The 20,418-nt window shown below is 37.5% G+C and overlaps 1 protein-coding gene across 1 annotated transcript in view; it reads left to right on the top strand.

Moving 5' to 3' along the window:
* DENND4C (DENN domain containing 4C) overlaps positions 1-20,418 on the top strand; it is a 70,904-nt gene that overhangs the window by 11,780 nt on the left and 38,706 nt on the right. The window contains exons 2-7 of the mRNA XM_070938583.1: positions 10,567-10,888; positions 13,043-13,295; positions 14,988-15,057; positions 16,265-16,434; positions 17,808-18,049; positions 18,189-18,255. Of these exons, the coding sequence (XP_070794684.1) occupies positions 10,584-10,888; positions 13,043-13,295; positions 14,988-15,057; positions 16,265-16,434; positions 17,808-18,049; positions 18,189-18,255 (1,107 nt within the window). The 5' untranslated portion in view covers positions 10,567-10,583. The remainder of the gene's footprint in view (positions 1-10,566; positions 10,889-13,042; positions 13,296-14,987; positions 15,058-16,264; positions 16,435-17,807; positions 18,050-18,188; positions 18,256-20,418) is intronic.

Below are 20,418 nucleotides of genomic sequence, written 5' to 3'. Positions count from 1 at the left end.
AGAACCACCGCAACACAGGGCCCCCCACTCCTAACCCCTCTAACCGGCACAGCATGATACCATGCTTGATGGTATCAAAAGCTGCTGAGAGGTCTAGTAGGACCAGGACAGAGGAACAACCCCTGTCCCGAGCCCTCCAGAGATCATCAACCAATGCGACCAATACCATTTCCGTGCTGTACCCAGCCCTGAAGCCGGACTGGTACGGATCTAGATAGACAGCTTCATCCAGGTACCGGGGAAGTTGTCGCGCCACCACATTCTCAATAACTTTCGCCACAAAGCAAAAGTTGGAGACTGGACGATAGATGTTGTTAGGAATCTTCTTTCTTTTGTACTGTTTTTTGTACTGTAGTAAGTCTTTGGTAGTGATTAGATCTGGACTAATCACAGGGTTAGATCTTAGCAGTGCCCTTTTTGCCAATGAGTAATCTGAACTGAACAATGTTTGGAGTAGCCTATCTCATGGGCCCCCAACCTTTTGGGCACGAGGGACTGGTTATGTGGAGAGAGGTTTTTCCGTGGACCAGAGGGGGCATGGTTTCGTGTGCTGCTTGCACACCATGGATGGGTCTTCGCTTGTTTGCGCAGCCCAGTTTTTGGCATGCTATGGACCAGTGCCATTCCATGGACCAGGGGTTGGGGACCCATAGCCTATCCTATTCCTGAATTTATGGAATATTACATTTCTTAACATTGTTTGTAACAGCAACAAACGTTTAATGTAGCTTCACTAGAACAAATCCATCTGAATCTCATTCTATGATGACAAGCAATTAAAATGATTACACGTTGGGAACAATTTTTTTAAGTGGAAAAGATTCGACATTAGATACTGCTTCATAGGAAAGAAAATGTAATTGATAGGTTGAGATATGATAGGGATTTATATAATTATATGTTATGTAGAGAAAGAGGAAGGGGTAAATGTCTTTCTCCATTCAAATTCCAAGTCACCGGATGAAGCTGAATTGGGAGATATTCAGGACAGCAAGAATTGTTTCATGTAGTATACATTGAAATCGTGAAAGTATTATTTTAATATATACTAATGGCAAGGAATTAAAATTGGATGAAATAAATTCATGGAGGGTGTAGATTATCAGAACAGAACCGGAACAAAATAACAGAGTTGGAAGGGATCTTGGAGGTCTTCTAGTCCAACATTAATGGTTGCTAATGGCAATATAACACTGTATGATCAGAGGAAACATTCCTCTGGATGCTCATTGCTGGATATAATTGTGCTCATATTTTCTCTTTCAAATTTCCCATTGGCATCTGGTTGTTCTGTGGGAACAGAATATTGGATTAGATAGCTGGAGCCAGCATGACTCTTCTTAGGATAATATTATGAACTCTTATGGAGAACAAGGATTTCCCCTCCTAAAATTAGACTGAGAATATCAAGTTTACAGTCTATTTTTATTATATTATGTTACAGAGAAATTTTATGCTAGGATTTGAAAAGATTCAAAGTGTATGATGCGTGTGCAGCTATCCTATATCACATCTTATACTTTATTTCCTTTTAAATAATTGATATTTGAGTTTGAATTCATCACTGTAGTTTAATATGACCTATTCAGTATAGCTTTGCTGTTAAAAAAATCATTCTCATCATGTTTTTGACTGTTTATCACATAACAATCAAGAGCATATGGTAAGAATGATTTCTTTAAACTATCTGGTGCTTGATAAGGGTCTTTTTTAGATACAAGAAGAAACAGTTTTAAGATGATTTGCTGTTATGTCTTACTGCTTTGCTAGTATATTCTCCTTTTTTAAAAATGGATATTTTGGTGACAGTTTTATACCAAAGGACTGTATGGTGCTTTGGATCTAATTTTTAAAAAATGCTGGAGCACATGGGAACATAACATAGCAAATTTCTATAAGTCTTTAAAACAGTTGTATGATGATAGAAAATATATGGTTTCCTTAAAAGCAGTTCTTAAGTTTTATGTTCATGTACTCTGAGTCAAATCAAATCTTTATTATGGTCATAAACCAGCATAAGGAGTGTGGCATTAGAGTCAATTAAAAAGGATAATGGGCACATCAAAGCCTAGTATATATTTTTAAAAGCCAAAATATATATATATATATATTGAAAACAAAAGTCTAGAAGGAATTCTAAAAGGAAATGTAGGACATTAGACGGATGTAGAGAAGTATAAAGGTTACAGTATGGCAGACTATATCTAATTACTGAGCACCCTAGTATGACAAACTAGATGCTAATTAATTAATTAATTAATTAGTACTAGTTAATGGCACAGGTCATCATTTGATGGATTTTAAACATTGCTCTGCAGAACCTGGCAACATATTATATATTGTAGCATGGTTGATATCTGAAAGCAATAGGAAGATGTGGAATTTCCCTGTGTATCCTCGGTATTTGTGCAATAATGATGAAATGAGGCTAGTATTCAGGTTTCTGTAATACAGGCACTGCACGTGCTGTGTTGTTTCTACATGTCCGGAGTCACAGGAGCATTGTGTCTCCAGGAAAGGAATCTTTCTGTTTCAGCCTTCAAGGACAAATGAGGAAGAGCATTACATTATGTCTGAGTAAAAACTCCCCAATGCTTAGGTACTTGGACACTAGTTCAGCATGCCATAGAAGAGGCAGAATACTTGTTGAATTCATGGGCAATATAGAATAGGCTAGATCCAATTGCCACTTTGTGTTTGAAACATGTTGTTTAATGTGTTTTTTGACTAGATCATATGCCATGCTGAGCTGAAGACCTGCAGAGAAGTTTAAGGATGAAATTTTAGTTGCCACTGCCTGTTTCCATGTAGTCTGAAATTCGTCACACTTAGTTAATGAGGAACAGCCAAGGGATAAAAAAGGATAATCTGAGCCAAAAATTGAGTGTGATCACCCACATTTTCATGAGGCCTGTCTCTAGTCACAGGGTGGCATTAGAGACACATTTGGGGATTTGAAAGCCTGATCTTAGAAATTGGATCGTACAAATTGTAATCTTAGAAGGGGCTCAGATGGGTACCCACAAAATATGTGTTTGCTTTAAAGACAATTCCTATGTTTGCATATTCATTTACTCTGAATATTGGATTTTGGAACCAAATCCAATGATTGTTTATTCATTCTGTTTTGTTTTGTTTGTTCTTTGGCAGTATGTAATATGGATTTCTTGAACTTGAAAATCAAATGCCCTTCACACTTCATAGATATGACAACATTGAGGAGTGAAATGAGAATAGTGTTAGCATACTTTTTATTCAGAAAATTTTAAACTATTTAGTTTCTTTTCATAATCTTAATTTTAAAGGCATGTTTGGTGTTTATAACAAAGTGATAAAGCTCATATTTTTTGATTTTAAGAAATTGGCTGTCAACCTTCCGGTAGGCATAAGAAAAGGATATGTACATTTTTTGGACACTGAAATATCTATAGAAATTAAAAATGATGCAGAAGACTTTTTTAAACTCATGAACTTGCCAAACTTCCTGTTCCTTTTTCTTTTTTAGCAGTGAGTCATTCTGTCTGAAGTTGTTGTACTCATGCTGTGACTTGCTGAGGCCATTTTTTCAGCCTTTCATATTTTGATTCTCTTAAGCAGAATCCAAGTGCAAATTTCATTCTGTTGTAATGCAGGAACTGCATGTAAACTGTCAAGTAGTTTAGGCTGGTTTGGAATGTTGAAAAGAAAAACTTGTTCTTAATTATGCTAAATCTTCAAGTGCAAGAAATCCATTATATTACTTCAGATTTAACCTAGAATGCAAAATAAATAAATAAATAAATAAATAAATACGGAAACTAGTAGATGCACATTTGCAATTACATTTATGCATTATATAACGCTACTGAGATATCTTAAAGATGTTAATGTGATGATTCATTGAAAACAAATCTGGCTCAGATGGTAAGCTTTTATTAAAGATGAAAATATGCTAAATAAAATTAGGACATCTCTACAGCTACAATTTGTGGGTTTGCAAAAATGAGATTTGGAAGATGTAGATATAGAATTTATTTTGAATTAATGTTGACAAATATACATGTTAACCTTTCATAAAATCCATGGTAGATGCAGGTAGAGTCTAAATGCATTTTTCCATCTGTTTGTCTCCCTTGTAGCCTCCCGAATTCCAGATATTTAACTTTCCACACTAAATAGGGTTATGTATACATGCCTGTCTGCCTATTTTTTTTTCAAACTGTGAGTACAGGTAGTCCACTGTGAATCATTGCAACTGTTAAGTGAATCATCTGGTTGTTGAGCAAATCTGTCTTCCTGTCTTGACTTGATTTTTGGAAGCCAGCTGAAAGGTTATAAATCATGATTACATAAATACATGTCAATTGTCAAGCATCTGAATTTTAATTGCGTGGCCAGGGGACGCTGCATTAGTCATGAATGAAAAATGGTCATGTCCCTTTTTTCAGTGACATAATTTCAAACTTTCACTAAATGAATGGTTGTAAGTCAAGGACTACATGTAAAGTACCTTGGTAAACCTGGGCATTTTTATATCTATTTTCCTAAATGAGAAGTTATTGGAGTGTGAGTATGAGTGTGTGTGTGTGTGTGTGTGTGTGTGTCTGTCAACTTAAGAGAAAGTAATGGTAACTGACAGTGTATGTATAGTATTTATTGAATTTTCTGGATTTTCTATTTAGTGAAGGAGACTATTGACTTGCACAGAATGGGACAATTGGGCACAGCCACATGGCCACTTTTACTTCACTCTGCCCCCCCCACCACCACAGCCAACCCACCACAGGCATTAATCCTCACTTGGCTCTCTGCCAACGCTCCTCAGCACTGGTCTCCTGGCACTCTGCTCCCACCCCCTCATCCCAGGTGATTTGCTGAGGGATACTTGTTCCCGGTCAGTTTGCAGCATGGGACGTTTAGCTGTGCATCACGGCAGCCAATCTGCGCATCGAGAGGAGGGGGGTAAGAGAGACTTTCCTAGCCTTGCTGGAAAACTTCTCAATCAGCCGGCCATTGGAACTTATTTTTTTCAGATAATATGCATATATACCCAAGGGGGAATAAAAAGAATGAAGCTGAGCTTCCTAGGCCTCAGATTCAGAGAGCCAGCCAAGGATGAATACCTCCAAAGAGTCGGATGCAATGTGGGGCCTGGGGTGAAGTGGGCATGGGCGTGTGACTGCGACCGATTGTCTAAGACCCTGACTTGCCTCATAATGTTTACATAAAACTTTATCTTGTGATTTTAGCTTGGCTTTAATTAAAAATTTAAGACAAAAGGATTTTGTTGATTTAATATCCCTTGGTGGACTTGCTGAAATGAAAATGATACTATTAAAGCTTGTAATGTGCTATCTTTATCTGATACTACTGTTGTTTTGTGCTGTTACTCTTATTCAGCTGCTGATTTTAAACTGTTTAACTTTTATGTGTGTATATTTTACATTCATGTTTTATTGAGTCACTTTTATTTTGTAGCCCACCCAGAAAATTCAACAAATAGGGCTGCATATTCATTAATATTCATTAATATAATACTAGCTTTAGTTTCTTATATTCAGTTTCTTCTTCCCAGCAAAAGGTGGCATTACTAATATACTATTAGAGCCGAGGTAGCGCAGTGGTTAGAGTGCAGTACGGCAGGCTACTTCAGCTGACTGCTAGCTGCAGTTTGTCAGTTCAAATCTCACCGGCTCAAGGTTGACTCAGCCCAGTGGTGGGTTGCTCCCAGTTCGGACTGGATCTATAGAACTGGTAGTAAAACCGGCAGGAGGCTCTGCCCACTGACCCGGACATCATCAGAAGCGATCTGCACATGCGCAGAAGAGCGCGAGCACGTGCACGAAGCACGCGCACCCACACGGGCACAATGCAAGCCGGTAGTAAGGTAAGTAGAACCCACCCCTGACTCATCCTTCCATCTTTCCAAGGTGGGTAAAATGAGGACCCAGATTGTTGGGGGCAATATGCTGACTCTGTAAACCGCTTAGAGAGGGCTGTAAAGCACTATGAAGCGGTATATAAGTCTAAGTGCTATTGCTATTGCTACTGTAATAGGGATTAGATCCAAAGTTGTCATTCTATATAGAAATTCCTTCCACTTGCTAGGACAAATGGCATTTCTCCCTTTCCTTATGTTCTCCACTACTACTTCCTATCCTAGCTAAGATATTCCAGAGCAAATATTAATTAGCATAGAAAGCTGAAGGGAGAGGGGAAATTGATTAAACCAAACTCCTTTGATTTGTTAAGCCTTCCAGCCTTGTATATTAATTTTATATAGTAATGAATATTAATCTGTTTTGTAGAAAGGGTCAGGTGAGGAAAATTGAGTATTGACTATTTCTTCAGAAGCGTCATCATTGAGTACCATAACAGGTGTTGATCCTGATAGTATCTCTAAGTAAATTATGTTAATTAGGGACAATGGCTTTCTTGGTAGTTATAATGAACATAGGGGATGCCCTCAGTGGTGAAATGTAAAATTTGTTACTACCGGTTCTGTGGGCGTGGCGTGGCAGTGGTGGTAATGTAACTGGGTGGGCGTGGCCAACTTTTTTTTTTTAATTTTTTAAAGCATTTTTTTACAACCTATTCACCCGAATAGGTTGTAAAAAGATGCTTTAAAAAGGTAAAAAAAGGCTCTGACGATCACAGCTGTGGCGTGCAATCATCAGACCCTTTTTTAACCTTTTAAAAGCAGGAAGTAACGACACCCAGACGGGTGGGCGGAGCCTCGTGCCGCCATCGCTACCGGTTTTCCGAACCACCTGCCACAATTGCTACCGGATCGCCCGATCCGGTCCAAACTGGGAGCATTTCACCCCTGGATGCCCTATCAACTAATTTATTTTGAGGGGCACCTTGGGGGCTAAAGTTTCTGATACACTCAGAAGTTGGTTTCATATAATTTTACCACCAGTTTGCCACACATCGAAAATGTGAGTTTGAGCACATGCGCGTGTCGCTCACTCACACGCCTTCTGTGCATGCGCTTTGTTCGCATGCACCGCTCACACCCATGCGTGCAGCTTAGAAAATGTGGCTAAATAGGACGACAGTGGTGGGTGGGTGGGGCTCACTCGCAGGTCGCCACTACCGGTTCACCTGAAACGGTCCGAACCGGCTAAATACCACCACTGGATACACTGCAGTGAGTAGTTCAGTAAGTTAAAATTAATAGAAATTGTATTTTTTTGTGTAACTGATAGTAGATAATCTTGTGGGGAAATTATTTTGGTATTGGGGTAAAATACTGCAATTTGAGAAAGATGTGAACTCAAATTAAGCATAGTACCTTGAAGAAGGATCATATTGATTCTTTTCTTTATTTTCCACAACCACCAGGTGTTTTCATTAGAGTAGAGACTAGATCATTTAATGAAAAATCTAACTCCCAAACTCTAACAAAGTTTGGTGCCAGTATTTTCAATGAAATCTGTCTCATGACAATGATATTTCCCTAAAGGTAGTATACTGAAAGAAGATAATAATCTCGTGTGAAATGTTTAAAACTTGATTGAGATGAAGTATCACTTCTTAAACTACAGTTATAAAAAGCGTGGTGTACCTCCCAGCAACCTCATAAAATATTTAGCAATCACTTTATTTAGGGAATAAAAGGGCAAGATCTAAGATGCTTTGCCCTTTTCTTTAATTTTTATTAGTGGGCTTGATAATGTGGAACCAGATACATGGCAGCTGCTGATGTAATTGCATTATTTAGCATTCAGAGAAATAGTACAGTTTTAAACGCACTTTTTAAATTAATTCTAATTTAATTTTAATTTAATTTAAAATTACTTTTTTTAAATAAATTGTATTATGCTCTTATAACTTTTCTCAATCTACATATTGTAGCACTGTTATAGGAATTACTCTGATGATAAATCATTCTGGTATCTGGTATTTCAAAAGTGAAATAATAAGGGCAGCAATATCCAATTATATATTGTTTCTGAATTTTTGTACTGTTTAGGAGTACATGGGCTGTGTTATAATTAATTGCACAAGCATCTCCTCTCCCATGCAGATTCTCTGGGCACTGGTAGTCTATTTGGGATGTTCCCCTAGACATCCATAGGATATTCATGCACTGTGAGGGATTGTAAAGATTTCTATATGATGAAATGTCAGTGGATGTTAGAAATATTTTTTGCGATATAGTTCTTTTAAAAGTATTTCTTTAAAGAAGATTGAAGTCATTTGTACCGTAGCCAGATATGTGACTAGACATAACTTTTCCCTAGATTACAGTATTACTATTTTTAGCAATAGAAGCAAATTGCCACCACTACCCACTTTCAATATTACAGTTCTTCTTTACAGTATTTTCCTGATAATATTGAAAGTGGGTGATGTTTGACGTTGTCACTTAAACTATACTTGAAAGTGCTGGAGGTATTTGTTATCTTGTGCAATGGTTCTGATTACCATGCACTCCCCTTGCTCTCATCTTCTGCATGGTGTTTTCTCTGAAATGTTTTCCTGACTACCACTTTTTGTTTTATTAAATGGGGCAAAAGTGAGATTGCAAAATAAGGGGAAGGAAATTCTATCCCAATGCCTGAAAAAAACTGAAACCTTACTTTGAAGATTTTTCCACCTGCAGGTTTTTCTCCCTTTGCTCTGTACAGAAGCACTTTCCCCACAATTTTTTAAAATGGAATAAAAAAAGGAGATAACTACAAATTCTCTCTACAGTCCTAGTCTCTGTCATCCTAATATTTTGCAGAAATATTGTATCCCCTTTTGGTGGATTTTTTAGTAAGACTGAAAGCTGTCCCCAAGTGATCACCCTTGTATTAGACCTGCTCGTATTACAGATTTGAGACATTGTACACTGGATTTTGAAAAATGAGAAATATTTCATCTGTAGGTGTATGACACATATGAAGCATATAAACCATTTTTTAAAAAAGAATGAATGTTTCCAGAATTCTTGAGTGAGACTGTAGACAATGTACTGTCCAATTGACCAGATAAGAGTAATTTGTTTTTAGCCTCAGCCAAGTAAAAGTAAGAGCAAATATGTGCAATGGAATGTTTAACAGACTCTGGGAAAACAGAGGAAGGAGGGAAGAGGGAAACATAAGAATGAAAGTCAGAGTTACTCTGTTTTACAGGTAATCCTTGACTTAAAATTGTTAGCTTAATTGCAGTTCTAATTAACAATGGCCTTGGAAAAGGTTCTTTACTGCCTCTAAAACACTCCCAATTATTGCACAATGTCGCAATCACAAAATACAATCATGAGGTGGGTGCTTGGCAACCTCTTCACATTTATGGCCAGTTGCCAAGTGCCCCACAATCATGTCATTGCCATTTGCAATCTTCTTTGCTGGCTTCCCCATAAAGTCAATGGGGAAGCCAGCAGGGAATATTACAAGCTACTGCCACTGCCTGCAAAAGGATTCCCGTTCGTCTCAGCACTGGATAAAAGGATGAGCTAAAAGGCCTGTGGAACGATCACAGCCTTGTGCCTGAGCTGAATTCATTCAGCAGGCAGCTGTTTCAAAAAGAGACAAGAGGAAGTCAAAATCTAAGCAAGGTGTTCAGCTCCTGAGCAGAGAGGTAATGTGGTAAGGTAAGGAGGGTGGGAGTGCTCCATTCTTATTCTGTTAAAGCAGAAAATGGTTCTCATACCCTTATTCTTAGCAAGAGAAATAGTTTTATGATATCAAAACAGATATTTGTTGTGCAGGTATGTTGCCTTCGTTGATTTATAAGAAGAGGAAGCTTAGAAGTCCCTGGAATGTATACTTGAAATTTCAGATAGTTATCTCTACTTGTCACGCTATGGACAGAATTTGCAATGCTTAATAACAATTTGATAGTACAAATCATATTGTATGTTTTAGGGCAAAAAAAATACTGCTGGTTTTGTGAACAGTAGATTTTGTATTTTGAGTAATTTATCAAGGTTCATCTTCTAATTAAAAAGATTTATTCTAGATTGACAGATATTTGTCCCTTTTACATAAAACTTTTTTCATGTTGTGATTTACCTGTGTGACTATATATGTGTATAAACAATCACAATTTGTAGGACTTAATTTGCTTTTCTTATTCACTGCTATGTGTTTTGATTATGCTATACACAAAGGCGGTTTTTTAACTTGCACTTGCATTAGTAAAGGAAAGCTCATTGACTTATACAGTATGGTAAACTTCCCTCTGAAGAAACTCTGAGACATTTTAATATTTTTAATAGTTACTGGAAATGTATATCCATTATTTCAGTTAGGTGCATTGTTGTATTTTAATCTTACTTCAAGGAGAAAAGGATTACCTGACTGGTTCTTGATTGGATGCTGAATGTATCCATTACTTCAACTAGTGCTTGGAACCTCTTAAGCTTTTTATACCCCCGACTTTCATTAATTTTTGTATGTGTTTGTAATAAACCTGGCTTTTATAAGCCATTACAGCTTTTGAAGGCAAAGGACACCTAAGTCAATTTGCATGTTTGAGTAGTGATAGGAAACCTTTCATTGATAACCTATGTTTTATCTCATTATGCATTCTCAAGTTGCATTATGTTACCAACCTGATAAGATAATTGAAATTAACTTTTTTTTTTTACAGGAATCCTAGGCATAACAATGAGAGAAGATAAAGGTCCAAGAGTTGTTGATTACTTTGTAGTAGCAGGTCTTACCGATACGTCAGCACTTTTAGATCAAGAGGGAAATCGCTCTGAAACCAAGTCTTTTGGTCCAAAGGCTCCAATCACTGAACTTGCTGTGATCATCAAGTCAGCAGGTGAAACTGTTCCTGAGGGATATACATGTGTAGAAGCAACTCCTACAGGACTTCAGGCCAATTTGAACTATGGAAGTCTTAAAAGTCCGGAGCTTTTTCTTTGCTACAAGAGAAGCAGGGACAAACCACCTCTTACTGACATTGGGTGAGCTGATGTTGAAATATTTGTGGGCCTCAATATTGTGATGAAGGGAGAAAGGGTCTGTTAAAGTTGTTACAAACAGTTTCTTAGTTTGTAAGAAACTAAGTTAGTTACATACTTTGTATTGTAAATGTATTTATGAGTTATGTGCTATATAATTTATGCTGAGTCCTTATTTTGAAGCAAATTGGGTGGTCAATATTATATATATTATAATCCCACAGAATTATCTCTCGATAATACACAAAGTTCATAAAATACTCTGATGTGGACATACCAATGACTTTAGTTTTGAATTTTAGGTAGCCTACAATCTGTAATAATTGGGAAAAAAGGAAGCAATTACTAAGAGATGATAGTTGATTTCCAACCCGTCCCCACCTCCGAACTTTAATAGGATGCGGTTGAACAGTAGTTGGTATATCAAGCTATATAAACCATTTTAATTGTAGGAAAAATACACGCACAGAAGTTGTGAACAAGGATATGCCCTATATATACATGATGATAAACATGTCACATAACAGTAATATATTAAGCTTAATATAGGTGGAATATGGTGTCATAGTGATTTATTTATAGTTGTGGGTGGTTTCTACCATCAATATAGCATTACGTAGGGTTTTGAGCCACAGCATTTTGAAACATGAATGCTAGAACAATTCAATTGCAAAACCGTAACAAAACATTGTTATGAAACCACTGGTTCTTGTCTAGCTGATAATATCAGATATGATTTTGTTTGGATTGATGGCTTCATCCATGCTTGTCATTGCAAATCAATTTTAAAAAATGTGAAATTACAGGTACTTGTTTAACTGAATCGTATACAGGCATATAAGCATTCATGGACATTACTATATGTACACCAGTGGCCGTGTTATGTACCCAACTTTTGTCAGTGCCACCACATGATAAATAGAACAATACTATTGCTAAACATGTGCTATTTTGTGATAAATGTTACTAAAAACATTTTGAGACCTTTTTTTTTTGTAGTATTGTTCACTTTAAAAGAAATAATTTAGGAAACCCTCATGTTGTATTAATTGGTTTATACTTAATGGGCTACTACTCTTTTATGTAGATAAGCATAGTATTGCAAAGTAGATGAAGAAGATGTTGCACATACTAAAGCATTAAAAGATAGCAAAGACATGGGAAAATTGATAAAACTTTGTAATAGACTATTACAAAGTCTTCCCCAACTTTGTAGCCTCCAGATGATTTGAGATGACAATTCCCATATTCCTAAGCCAACATGGTCTGAGAATTTGGGAATTGCAGTCCCAAACCTTGTATCTAATTACTGTTAGATTTATAATCTTCCTTCCCTTCATGAGCTCTCTTTTTCTCATAATAGCAACCATTTGAGATAAGTTGGGCTACGAAGGATAGATATTCCTCAACTTAGAACCACAATTGGAATTGGAATTGGAATCTTGATTGTTGAACGAAGCTGTCTTTAAGGGTGGTGTGACTGTTTCACTCAACAATCGCAATCTTTGCACTCTGTACAGGCTTCCATAGACTTGAAATCCTTTGGCACAGAGCTCTTTCAGCCAGTCCCCAGAGATGAGAGGGAGTTACCTCAGCATGCAGCAGCAGCTGTTTGCAATCTTCCCTGCTAGCCTACCCACTGATTTTCTGGGGAAGCTGGCAGAGAAGATTGCAAATGGTGATCACATGTTCATGAAGAGCTTGGCATCTGATAAGTGTGAACAGGTTGCCAAGCACCCAGAATCTGAGACATGTTGTGATGGTCAGAAGTGCTTTACAGGCTGTACACTTTCCGAGGTCATTGTTAATTCAAGCCATCATTAAGTGACCCGTGTAAGTCAAAAACTACCAATTATGACTTATCTAAACTTTCCTTATCTAAAGTAAGCTTTCCTAGATGGAGGCAATTTTGAACATGACTCATCCGTGGTTTAACCCAACTCCTCCTTTGCTTTAAATAAAAGCCTTTCATCTTCAATTTTAAGATCTTTTAACAAGAAAGTTTTGTGAAGTTCATCTTATCTGCTGGTCTAATATGCACTTGGAATTATTCCAGTGTTCCTTGTCTTGGGGCCCGCTCTTTTGTATGAGAGCAGAATAACTGATCAGTTTATTGAAAATAATATTCCTATGTGTGTTATTTCCTCTTATCTGCAGAGTTCTATATGAAGGGAAGGAGGTCGTAAAGCCAGATTGTGAGGTGATCCAGGCTACTCCCTATGGCCGTTGTGCAAATGTCAATAACAGCTCAGCCACTTCCCAGCGAATCTTTATCACCTTTCGGAGGGCTTCTCCAGTGCGAGCTCAAAACTCCTTGGCTGTTACCGACATATGTGTAATTGTAACTAGTAAAGGAGAAACCCCACCTCATACTTTCTGCAAAGTTGATAAGAATTTAAATTGTGGCATGGTGAGAATAACTTGTTATTTGAAAAGTTGCCATTCAAAAAGCAATGGGTGGGGGTGAAAAATGTGGAACGGATTAGTGCTGCTAAAAAAAAAAAGTAAAAAGTGTATTTAAGTCAGAATTCAGTTTGTATCACTTTAGTTTCCACAACTTTGCATATATTTTTTTTGTTCCTCAACTATTGTTGCTAAAATTTGTGTGATAGGCAACTATTACTTTTTTGGTGGGAGGAAAAGTATATATTGAATTTTGGAAGACTGCTGGTTTGTGAAAGAAAAAAATGGCCTTTATGTTTGTAACATATACAAATTGGGTTACTGAATGAAAATTAATAATATCTCTGCTTATATATTTATTTACAGTACATACACATACCTACATACTGTATTTTTCGGACTATAAGATGCACTCCCCCCCAAGGTGGGGGAAAATGTCTGTGTGTCTTATAAAGCGAATGTTGCCGAAGCCCCGCCCACCTGCCGGCCTCTGCCTCCCAGCAATTTTCCTCCTTGCAGCAAACAGCAAACAGCCTGGTCAGCTTCAGCAGCCTGATTTAGCACGAGCTGCTAATTGGCAGTTGGATCGACCTCCCGGAATACCAACAATCAGCGGTTTGAGGCTGCGGGGATTGCTGCCGCCTCAGCATGCCCCATTTTCGGCCGCCACACACCCTATTTTCTGCACATCCTGTTTGGCAGCGATTCCCGCCACCTGGAATGTGCCAAAAATGGGGTGCACGGAATCCAAAAATGGGATGTGTGGCGGTGCCGATGGGCGGTGACAATCCCCACAGCCTGGAACAGCTGATCATCAGTATTCTGGGAGTCCGATCCAACTGCCAATCAGCTGCTCATGCTAAATCAGGCTGTGCTGAACCTCACCAGGCTGTTTGCTGTTTGCTGCAAGGAAGCAAATTGCTGGGAGGCAGAGGCAGATATTTTTTTCTTGTTTTTCTCCCCAAAAGCTAGGTACTCCGGAGCATCTTCTAATCCAAAAAATACGTACATTCTTACTGCATTTAAATTCTGCTTTTGAGGTCTTTATATGTGCACAACAGTCTTGTTAGATATGTAGGGCTGAAAAACAGTAACTGACCCAAGTCATCTAGTGAACTGGATGCTTGAATGAAGACTTGAACCTGGGTTTCTTCATTATCTTAACTTTAATCCTCCTGTACACTATCTATATGCCCACATGTATTCATTGTGGACCATAATTTAGTCAAGACTTTCAAAATTCACATTAGAGATTTACATGAATGAGGCCAATTGAAGATTGCAGTTTGGTCTCCAAGCTTACTTTAAATCAGCATATGTATTTTTAAAATGGGAAGGTGAAAAATTAGAGCTAAATAGGTTAGGAATGAAACAAGAGAAAACGCTGCACTGCCTTTCATATATTAGCATATATGTCTCTGTAGCATTCCGTGAAAAACATTTACTACCATATAGGAGGGAATTATTAGCAAATACCAAGTTTATTTGCTTTGTGTCTTGGAATCTTTAAATATACAACTTCTAATAATAGCAGAATCAAAATTCTATGCTTTATTTGGGTTGTGATTATTGTTGCAAATATTATATGATTATGTATTGTGAGCCAGATCTTTAAAAGATTATTGCCTTTAGCATTAGAAGGTTTAAAAATAAAATAATCTCTGTGTTATGGAAACTGTTTTCTTTTTGTTCATTACAGTGGGGTTCCAGTGTATACCTCTGTTATAAGAAGTCAGTTCCAGCTTCTAACTCAATTGCACATAAAGCTGGTAAAGTATTTATTTTTATAAATTGCAATATATTAGGAGAGACTAATATTAAGAGGGTATTTTATAGTACATTAAACTTGCCTGTTAAATTGTGAACTGAAATTGCTTGATCAAAGAACATTCATTAATCTATTTGATTCATCTAAGGGGATCCTTAGATGACGATCCTTAAAAATAGTTCTTGAATATATTATGTCATGTTATGAATATATTATGTCATGGAAAAAATCAAAACAGTTTATATTCTTTTTGCTGTATCCTTCCACTATATATCTTTATCAATCACGAATTGCATGATGAAGAGCCTTATTATTCTAATACTTTTCTGTATATAGTACTTGAAACAAAACAAAATGTATAAAAAAACTACTTGGAAATTAAATCTTATGTTGAACATCTCTTGCTGAATAGCAGGGGTGTCAAACTCAGATCGTCATGGCAGCGTCACAGCAGTGTGACATATCGGGACTTTTCCCCCCTTCACTAAACCGGGCATGATGTATCCGGCCTGTGGGCTGGGAGTTTGACAGCCCTGCTGTATAGAAATTCATTGCAGTGAAATGAAGGAGAATAGTAAAGATTTCAAGAAATAATAGAGAAACTGAATATTTTTTGTTAAACATGGCATTTTCATTCCCAACTGTAGGTCAGAATTCTGCCCCAAATCTGAAGTGAATAGATTGATAGGTTTGTATATATTTAAGGATAATGACACATATTGAAGAATTGTTGCCTTACGTTTACTCAGCATGTTAACAGGATTATACAAACTGTGCACTACAACATGAATGAGAGCTTTCTTACCTTGATAACTGTGGAACAAGAATCACTAGGTTGGAACCCTTTTAATAATAGAAGGCTTAAACAATTTGATAGGGATATATACTCACATTGTTTTAAACATTAAATTTTCCAGTAGCTATACCTTTGCACATAGAGGATGTGTTCTTTGGGGAGATGCCTCACTGTGCTTCAGTCCCTTGCACCATATGTCCAGACCATTCAGCAAATCATTTGATACTCAGAGGAGTCTTTTGGGTGAATTGCTGAAAGGTGAGGAGGTGTTTTTAAATTTAATTTTATACCATATGGTATTTAGCTTCTGTATTCTTTAGCATTTTTTAAAAAGTCAGCATTCAGAACAGAAGGAACAACATTCTATTGTGTTTGGACAATATACTTATTTGTTTATTTTTATGCTTTAAAGGTTTAATATTCAGATATCCAGAAGATGACTATGAGTCATTCCCCTTGTCTGAATCAGTACCTCTCTTCTGTCTTCCAATGGGGGCTACCATTGAATGCTGGGATCCTCAAACAAAATACCCACTACCTATATTCTCAACATTTGTTTTGACTGGCTCATCTGCAGAAAAAGTATGTTTTGAGAAATGTAATATTTTGCTTTCATTTATTATTAAATTTCTAAATAAAAATATTACTTTATCCCATAATATTTATTTTTAAACTGGAAACAAATACACACACACACACTATGCCCTCTATCTTGATACACCTTAGAGCATTTAGGAAGACAAGCCTAAAAATGCAACAAATGAACTTAAGGATTAGCTCCTCTGTGTTTGCAGCTAGTCCTCATTTAGCAACCACAACTGGAACTACCAGCTCTGTTATAAGTAAAGGAGTTGCTGTGTGGGAAATCATATGGTCACAGTTTTGCTTTCCTATTCCCCACTTAGCCACACCCTGGAATGCTCACATGAGCACTGGGATAATTAGCAAGAAGGGAATTAATGTTTGCATTTACACTCATTGGAGAGGAAGGGGTTAAAAGAGAGTAAGCAGGCACACAATGGGGAATACACATTAAAAGTAATGCAGTGATGCTAGCAGCCCTGAGCACACCACACAAACAGCCCAGTGTATTCCCATTTAGTCTCTTGTAATCCCTTCTTCTCCAATCTCTCCATCCTGCAAGGAGGGGTCGGGAAGAAAGAGGTCAGTCACAAGACAATACAAGTGTAATGGATATTATGTGACTGAGGAATACTGTGAAATTTGTGAAGGGCATTGGTCATAAAGTCAGTTTTTCAGCACTGTCGTAACTTCAAAGAGTTGCTGAACAAAATGTTCAGTAAGCAAAAACTACTTATTTGTTGCTTATACCTTTATTTTACAGATAAAATTTTGGATAGAAAAATATTTAATTTATGTAGTAGTTGAATGATCCTTAGTGGATGCTTGTAATGTTGTCACTTTTAAACATTTGAAAGCCTTCACTAAAATCTTGAAATCTTATCTCAAGTTCATGGTACAGGAGTTAGAGGAGATAATCGGAACATTTATTCTCTTTGTGTATCTTATCATAACTGTTAAAGCACAGCTGCTTCTAAAGATGGTAACAGAGATTCTAACAGAGATTCAAGTGCATGAATCAAGATGAAATATTCTGCTTAACTATGCCATTGAATTATTAATTAAATTATAGCCCAAATAAAAACGAGTTATAGCCTACTAGATGCTTGGATGCTAATGAACTTCCCATCTCTGACGAAGCTAGGTATTATCACAAAACATAACCCACTAATGATATTTAAAATATCACAATTATCTTTATATTCTTAGTGTGAGGCTTTTGATAATATCTAGTTGGTTGTGTGAGGACTCAGAGTGGGGAAATATTCTTTTCCTTTCATTTTTTAGTTTATCAAGTTCAATATGTGTTGTTAGTTTATCCAATTTCTATAGCTGTTAATGCCATTCCTACTTTTTTTTCTTTTGTACTCTAGGTATATGGTGCAGCTATCCAGTTTTATGAGCCTTATGCACAAGAGTTATTAAATGAAAAACAACACATGCAACTTGGCCTTCTTACAGCTGTAGGGAGAAAAAAAGTTACCTCCAAATCTATCAATTCCAACAAATGCATCTGCCTTCTGTCACACTGGCCTTTCTTTGAAGCCTTCCGAAAATTTCTAATGTTTATCTATAAACTGTCTGTGTCTGGTCCACATCCTCTTCCAATTGAAAAGTAAGTGACAGATTCCTCAAAGTATCTTCCCATTTCCATGGTTGTTTCATGTAAGTCTCACTGGATGCTGTTCTTGATGACTAATACTTTAAATCTTAAATGCTTGAGGTAACAGATGCTTTACAAAATTTCTTTACAGGCACATATCTCACTTTATGCACAACATACCTTTCCCTTCACCACAAAGACCAAGAATCCTTGTGCAGGTAAGTTAGAAATTTGATACAATTTAATAATACTATCGATAGCCCTTAGACTCATATACAGTTGCAAGAAAAAGTATGTGAACCCCTTGGGATTACGTGGAGTTTTGCATGAATTGGTCATAAAATGTGCTCTGAACTTCATCTAAGTCACAACAATAGAAAAACACAGTCTGCTTAAAATAATACTACACAAACATTAGATGTTGCCATGGTTTAATTGAACATGTAAACATTCACAGTGCAGGGAAGAAAAAGTATGTGAGCCCCTAGCCTAATGACTTGTCCAAGAGCTAATTGGAGCGAGGAGTGAGCCAACCTTGACTCCAATCAGTGTGATGATATTGGATGTGTTGCTGACAGCTGTCCTGCCCTTTAAAAACACACACCTGTTTTGGGTTTACTGGTTTCAAGAAGCACTGTCTGATGTGAACCATGCCTCGCAGAAAAGAGCTCTCAGAAGACCTACGATCAAGAATTGTTGACTTGCATGAAGCTGGAAAGGGTTACAAAAGTATCTCCAAAAGCCTTGATGTTCATGTGTCCACGGTAAGACGGACTGTCTACAAATGGAGAAAGTTTAGCACTGTTGCTACTCTCCCTAGGCGTGGTCGTCCTGTAAAAATGACTGCAAGAGCACAGCGCAGAATGCTTCATGAGGTAAAGAAGAATCCTAGAGTGTCAGCTAAAGACCTACAGAAATCTCTGGCACATGCTAACATTTTTGTTGACACATCTACAATAATGAAAACATTAAACTAGAATGGAGTACATGGGAGGACACCACAGAGGAAGCCATTGCTGTCCAAAAAAAATATTGCAGCATGTTTGAAGTTTGCAAAAGAGCACCTGGATGTTCCACAGCACTACTGGCAAAATATACTGTGGACAGATGAAACCAAAATTGAGTTGTTTGGGAAGAACACACAACACTATGTGTGGAGAAAAAAAGGCACAGCACACCAACATCAAAACCGCATCCCCACTGTAAAACATGGCGGAGGGAGCATCATGGTTTGGGGCTGCTTTGCTGCCTCAGGGCCTGGACGGATTGTTGTCATTGATGGGAAAGTGAATTCCAGAGTTTATCAAGACATTTTGCAGGAAAACGTACGACCATCTGTCCGCCAACTGAAGCTCCGCAGAGGATGGGTGATGCAACAGGACAATGACCCAAAGCATACAAGTACTTCAACAAAAAATGGCTTCAACAGCACAGAATATGCCTTCTGGAGTGGCCCAGTCAGAGTCCTGACCTCAACCCGATTGAAATGCTGTGGCATGACCTTAAGAGAGCGATTCACACCAGACATCCCAAGAATATTGCTACACTGAAACAATTTTGTGAAGAGGAGTGGTCCACAATTACTCCAGATCATTGTGCAGGTCTGATCTGCAACTACAGGAAACGTTTGGTTGAGTTTATTGCTGCCAAAGGAGGGTCAACCAGTTATTAAGTCCAAAGGTTCACATACTTTTTCCTCCCTGCACTGTGAATGTTTACATGTTATGTTCAATTAAACCATGGCAACATCTAATGTTTGTGTAGTATTATTTTAAGCAGACTGTGTTTTTCTATTGTTGTGACTTAGATGAAGTTCAGAGCACATTTTATGACCAATTCATGCAAAATTCCACGTAATCCCAAGGGGTTCACATACTTTTTCTTGCAACTGTACCTCTTCACAGTGCTTTACAGCCCTCTCTAGGGGGTTTACAGAGTCTGCATATTGCCCCCAACAATCTGGGTCCTCATTTTACCAATCTCTGAAGGATGGAAGGCTGAGTCAACCTTGAGCTGGTGAGAATCGAACTGCTGGCAGTTGGCAGAATTAACCTGTAATATTGCATTCTAACCACTGTGCCACCATTGCACTTACTACCATTTTATTTCCTGAGTATTGTTCCTATAGGTTTTCATGCTGTTCACTAAGCATATGGGAACCATGTTCCTTTTATTTGCTCCACTTTGTCATACACTTGAGGGATCATGAAGAATTTTATACTACTTTCCTTATATAGTGAGCCACAAATCCAGCTTTCTTTATTTTCTATGTACCTGATCAAACAATTCCTAAAAATACCTCACTGTTTAGTTCTCTGTGGAACATCCATATCAAAATGACTAGCATTGGACTTAGAAATATGAACTGACAGGTTGCATTA

This window comes from Pituophis catenifer, unplaced genomic scaffold (assembly GCF_029215685.1).
Source record: "Pituophis catenifer annectens isolate HBS135680 unplaced genomic scaffold, rPitCat1.0.hap2 SCAF_2, whole genome shotgun sequence".
Classification (NCBI taxonomy): Eukaryota; Metazoa; Chordata; class Lepidosauria; order Squamata; family Colubridae; genus Pituophis; species Pituophis catenifer.
The sequence above is the reverse complement of the archived record's forward strand: the minus strand, read 5'-3'. Positions and strand labels throughout refer to the sequence as shown.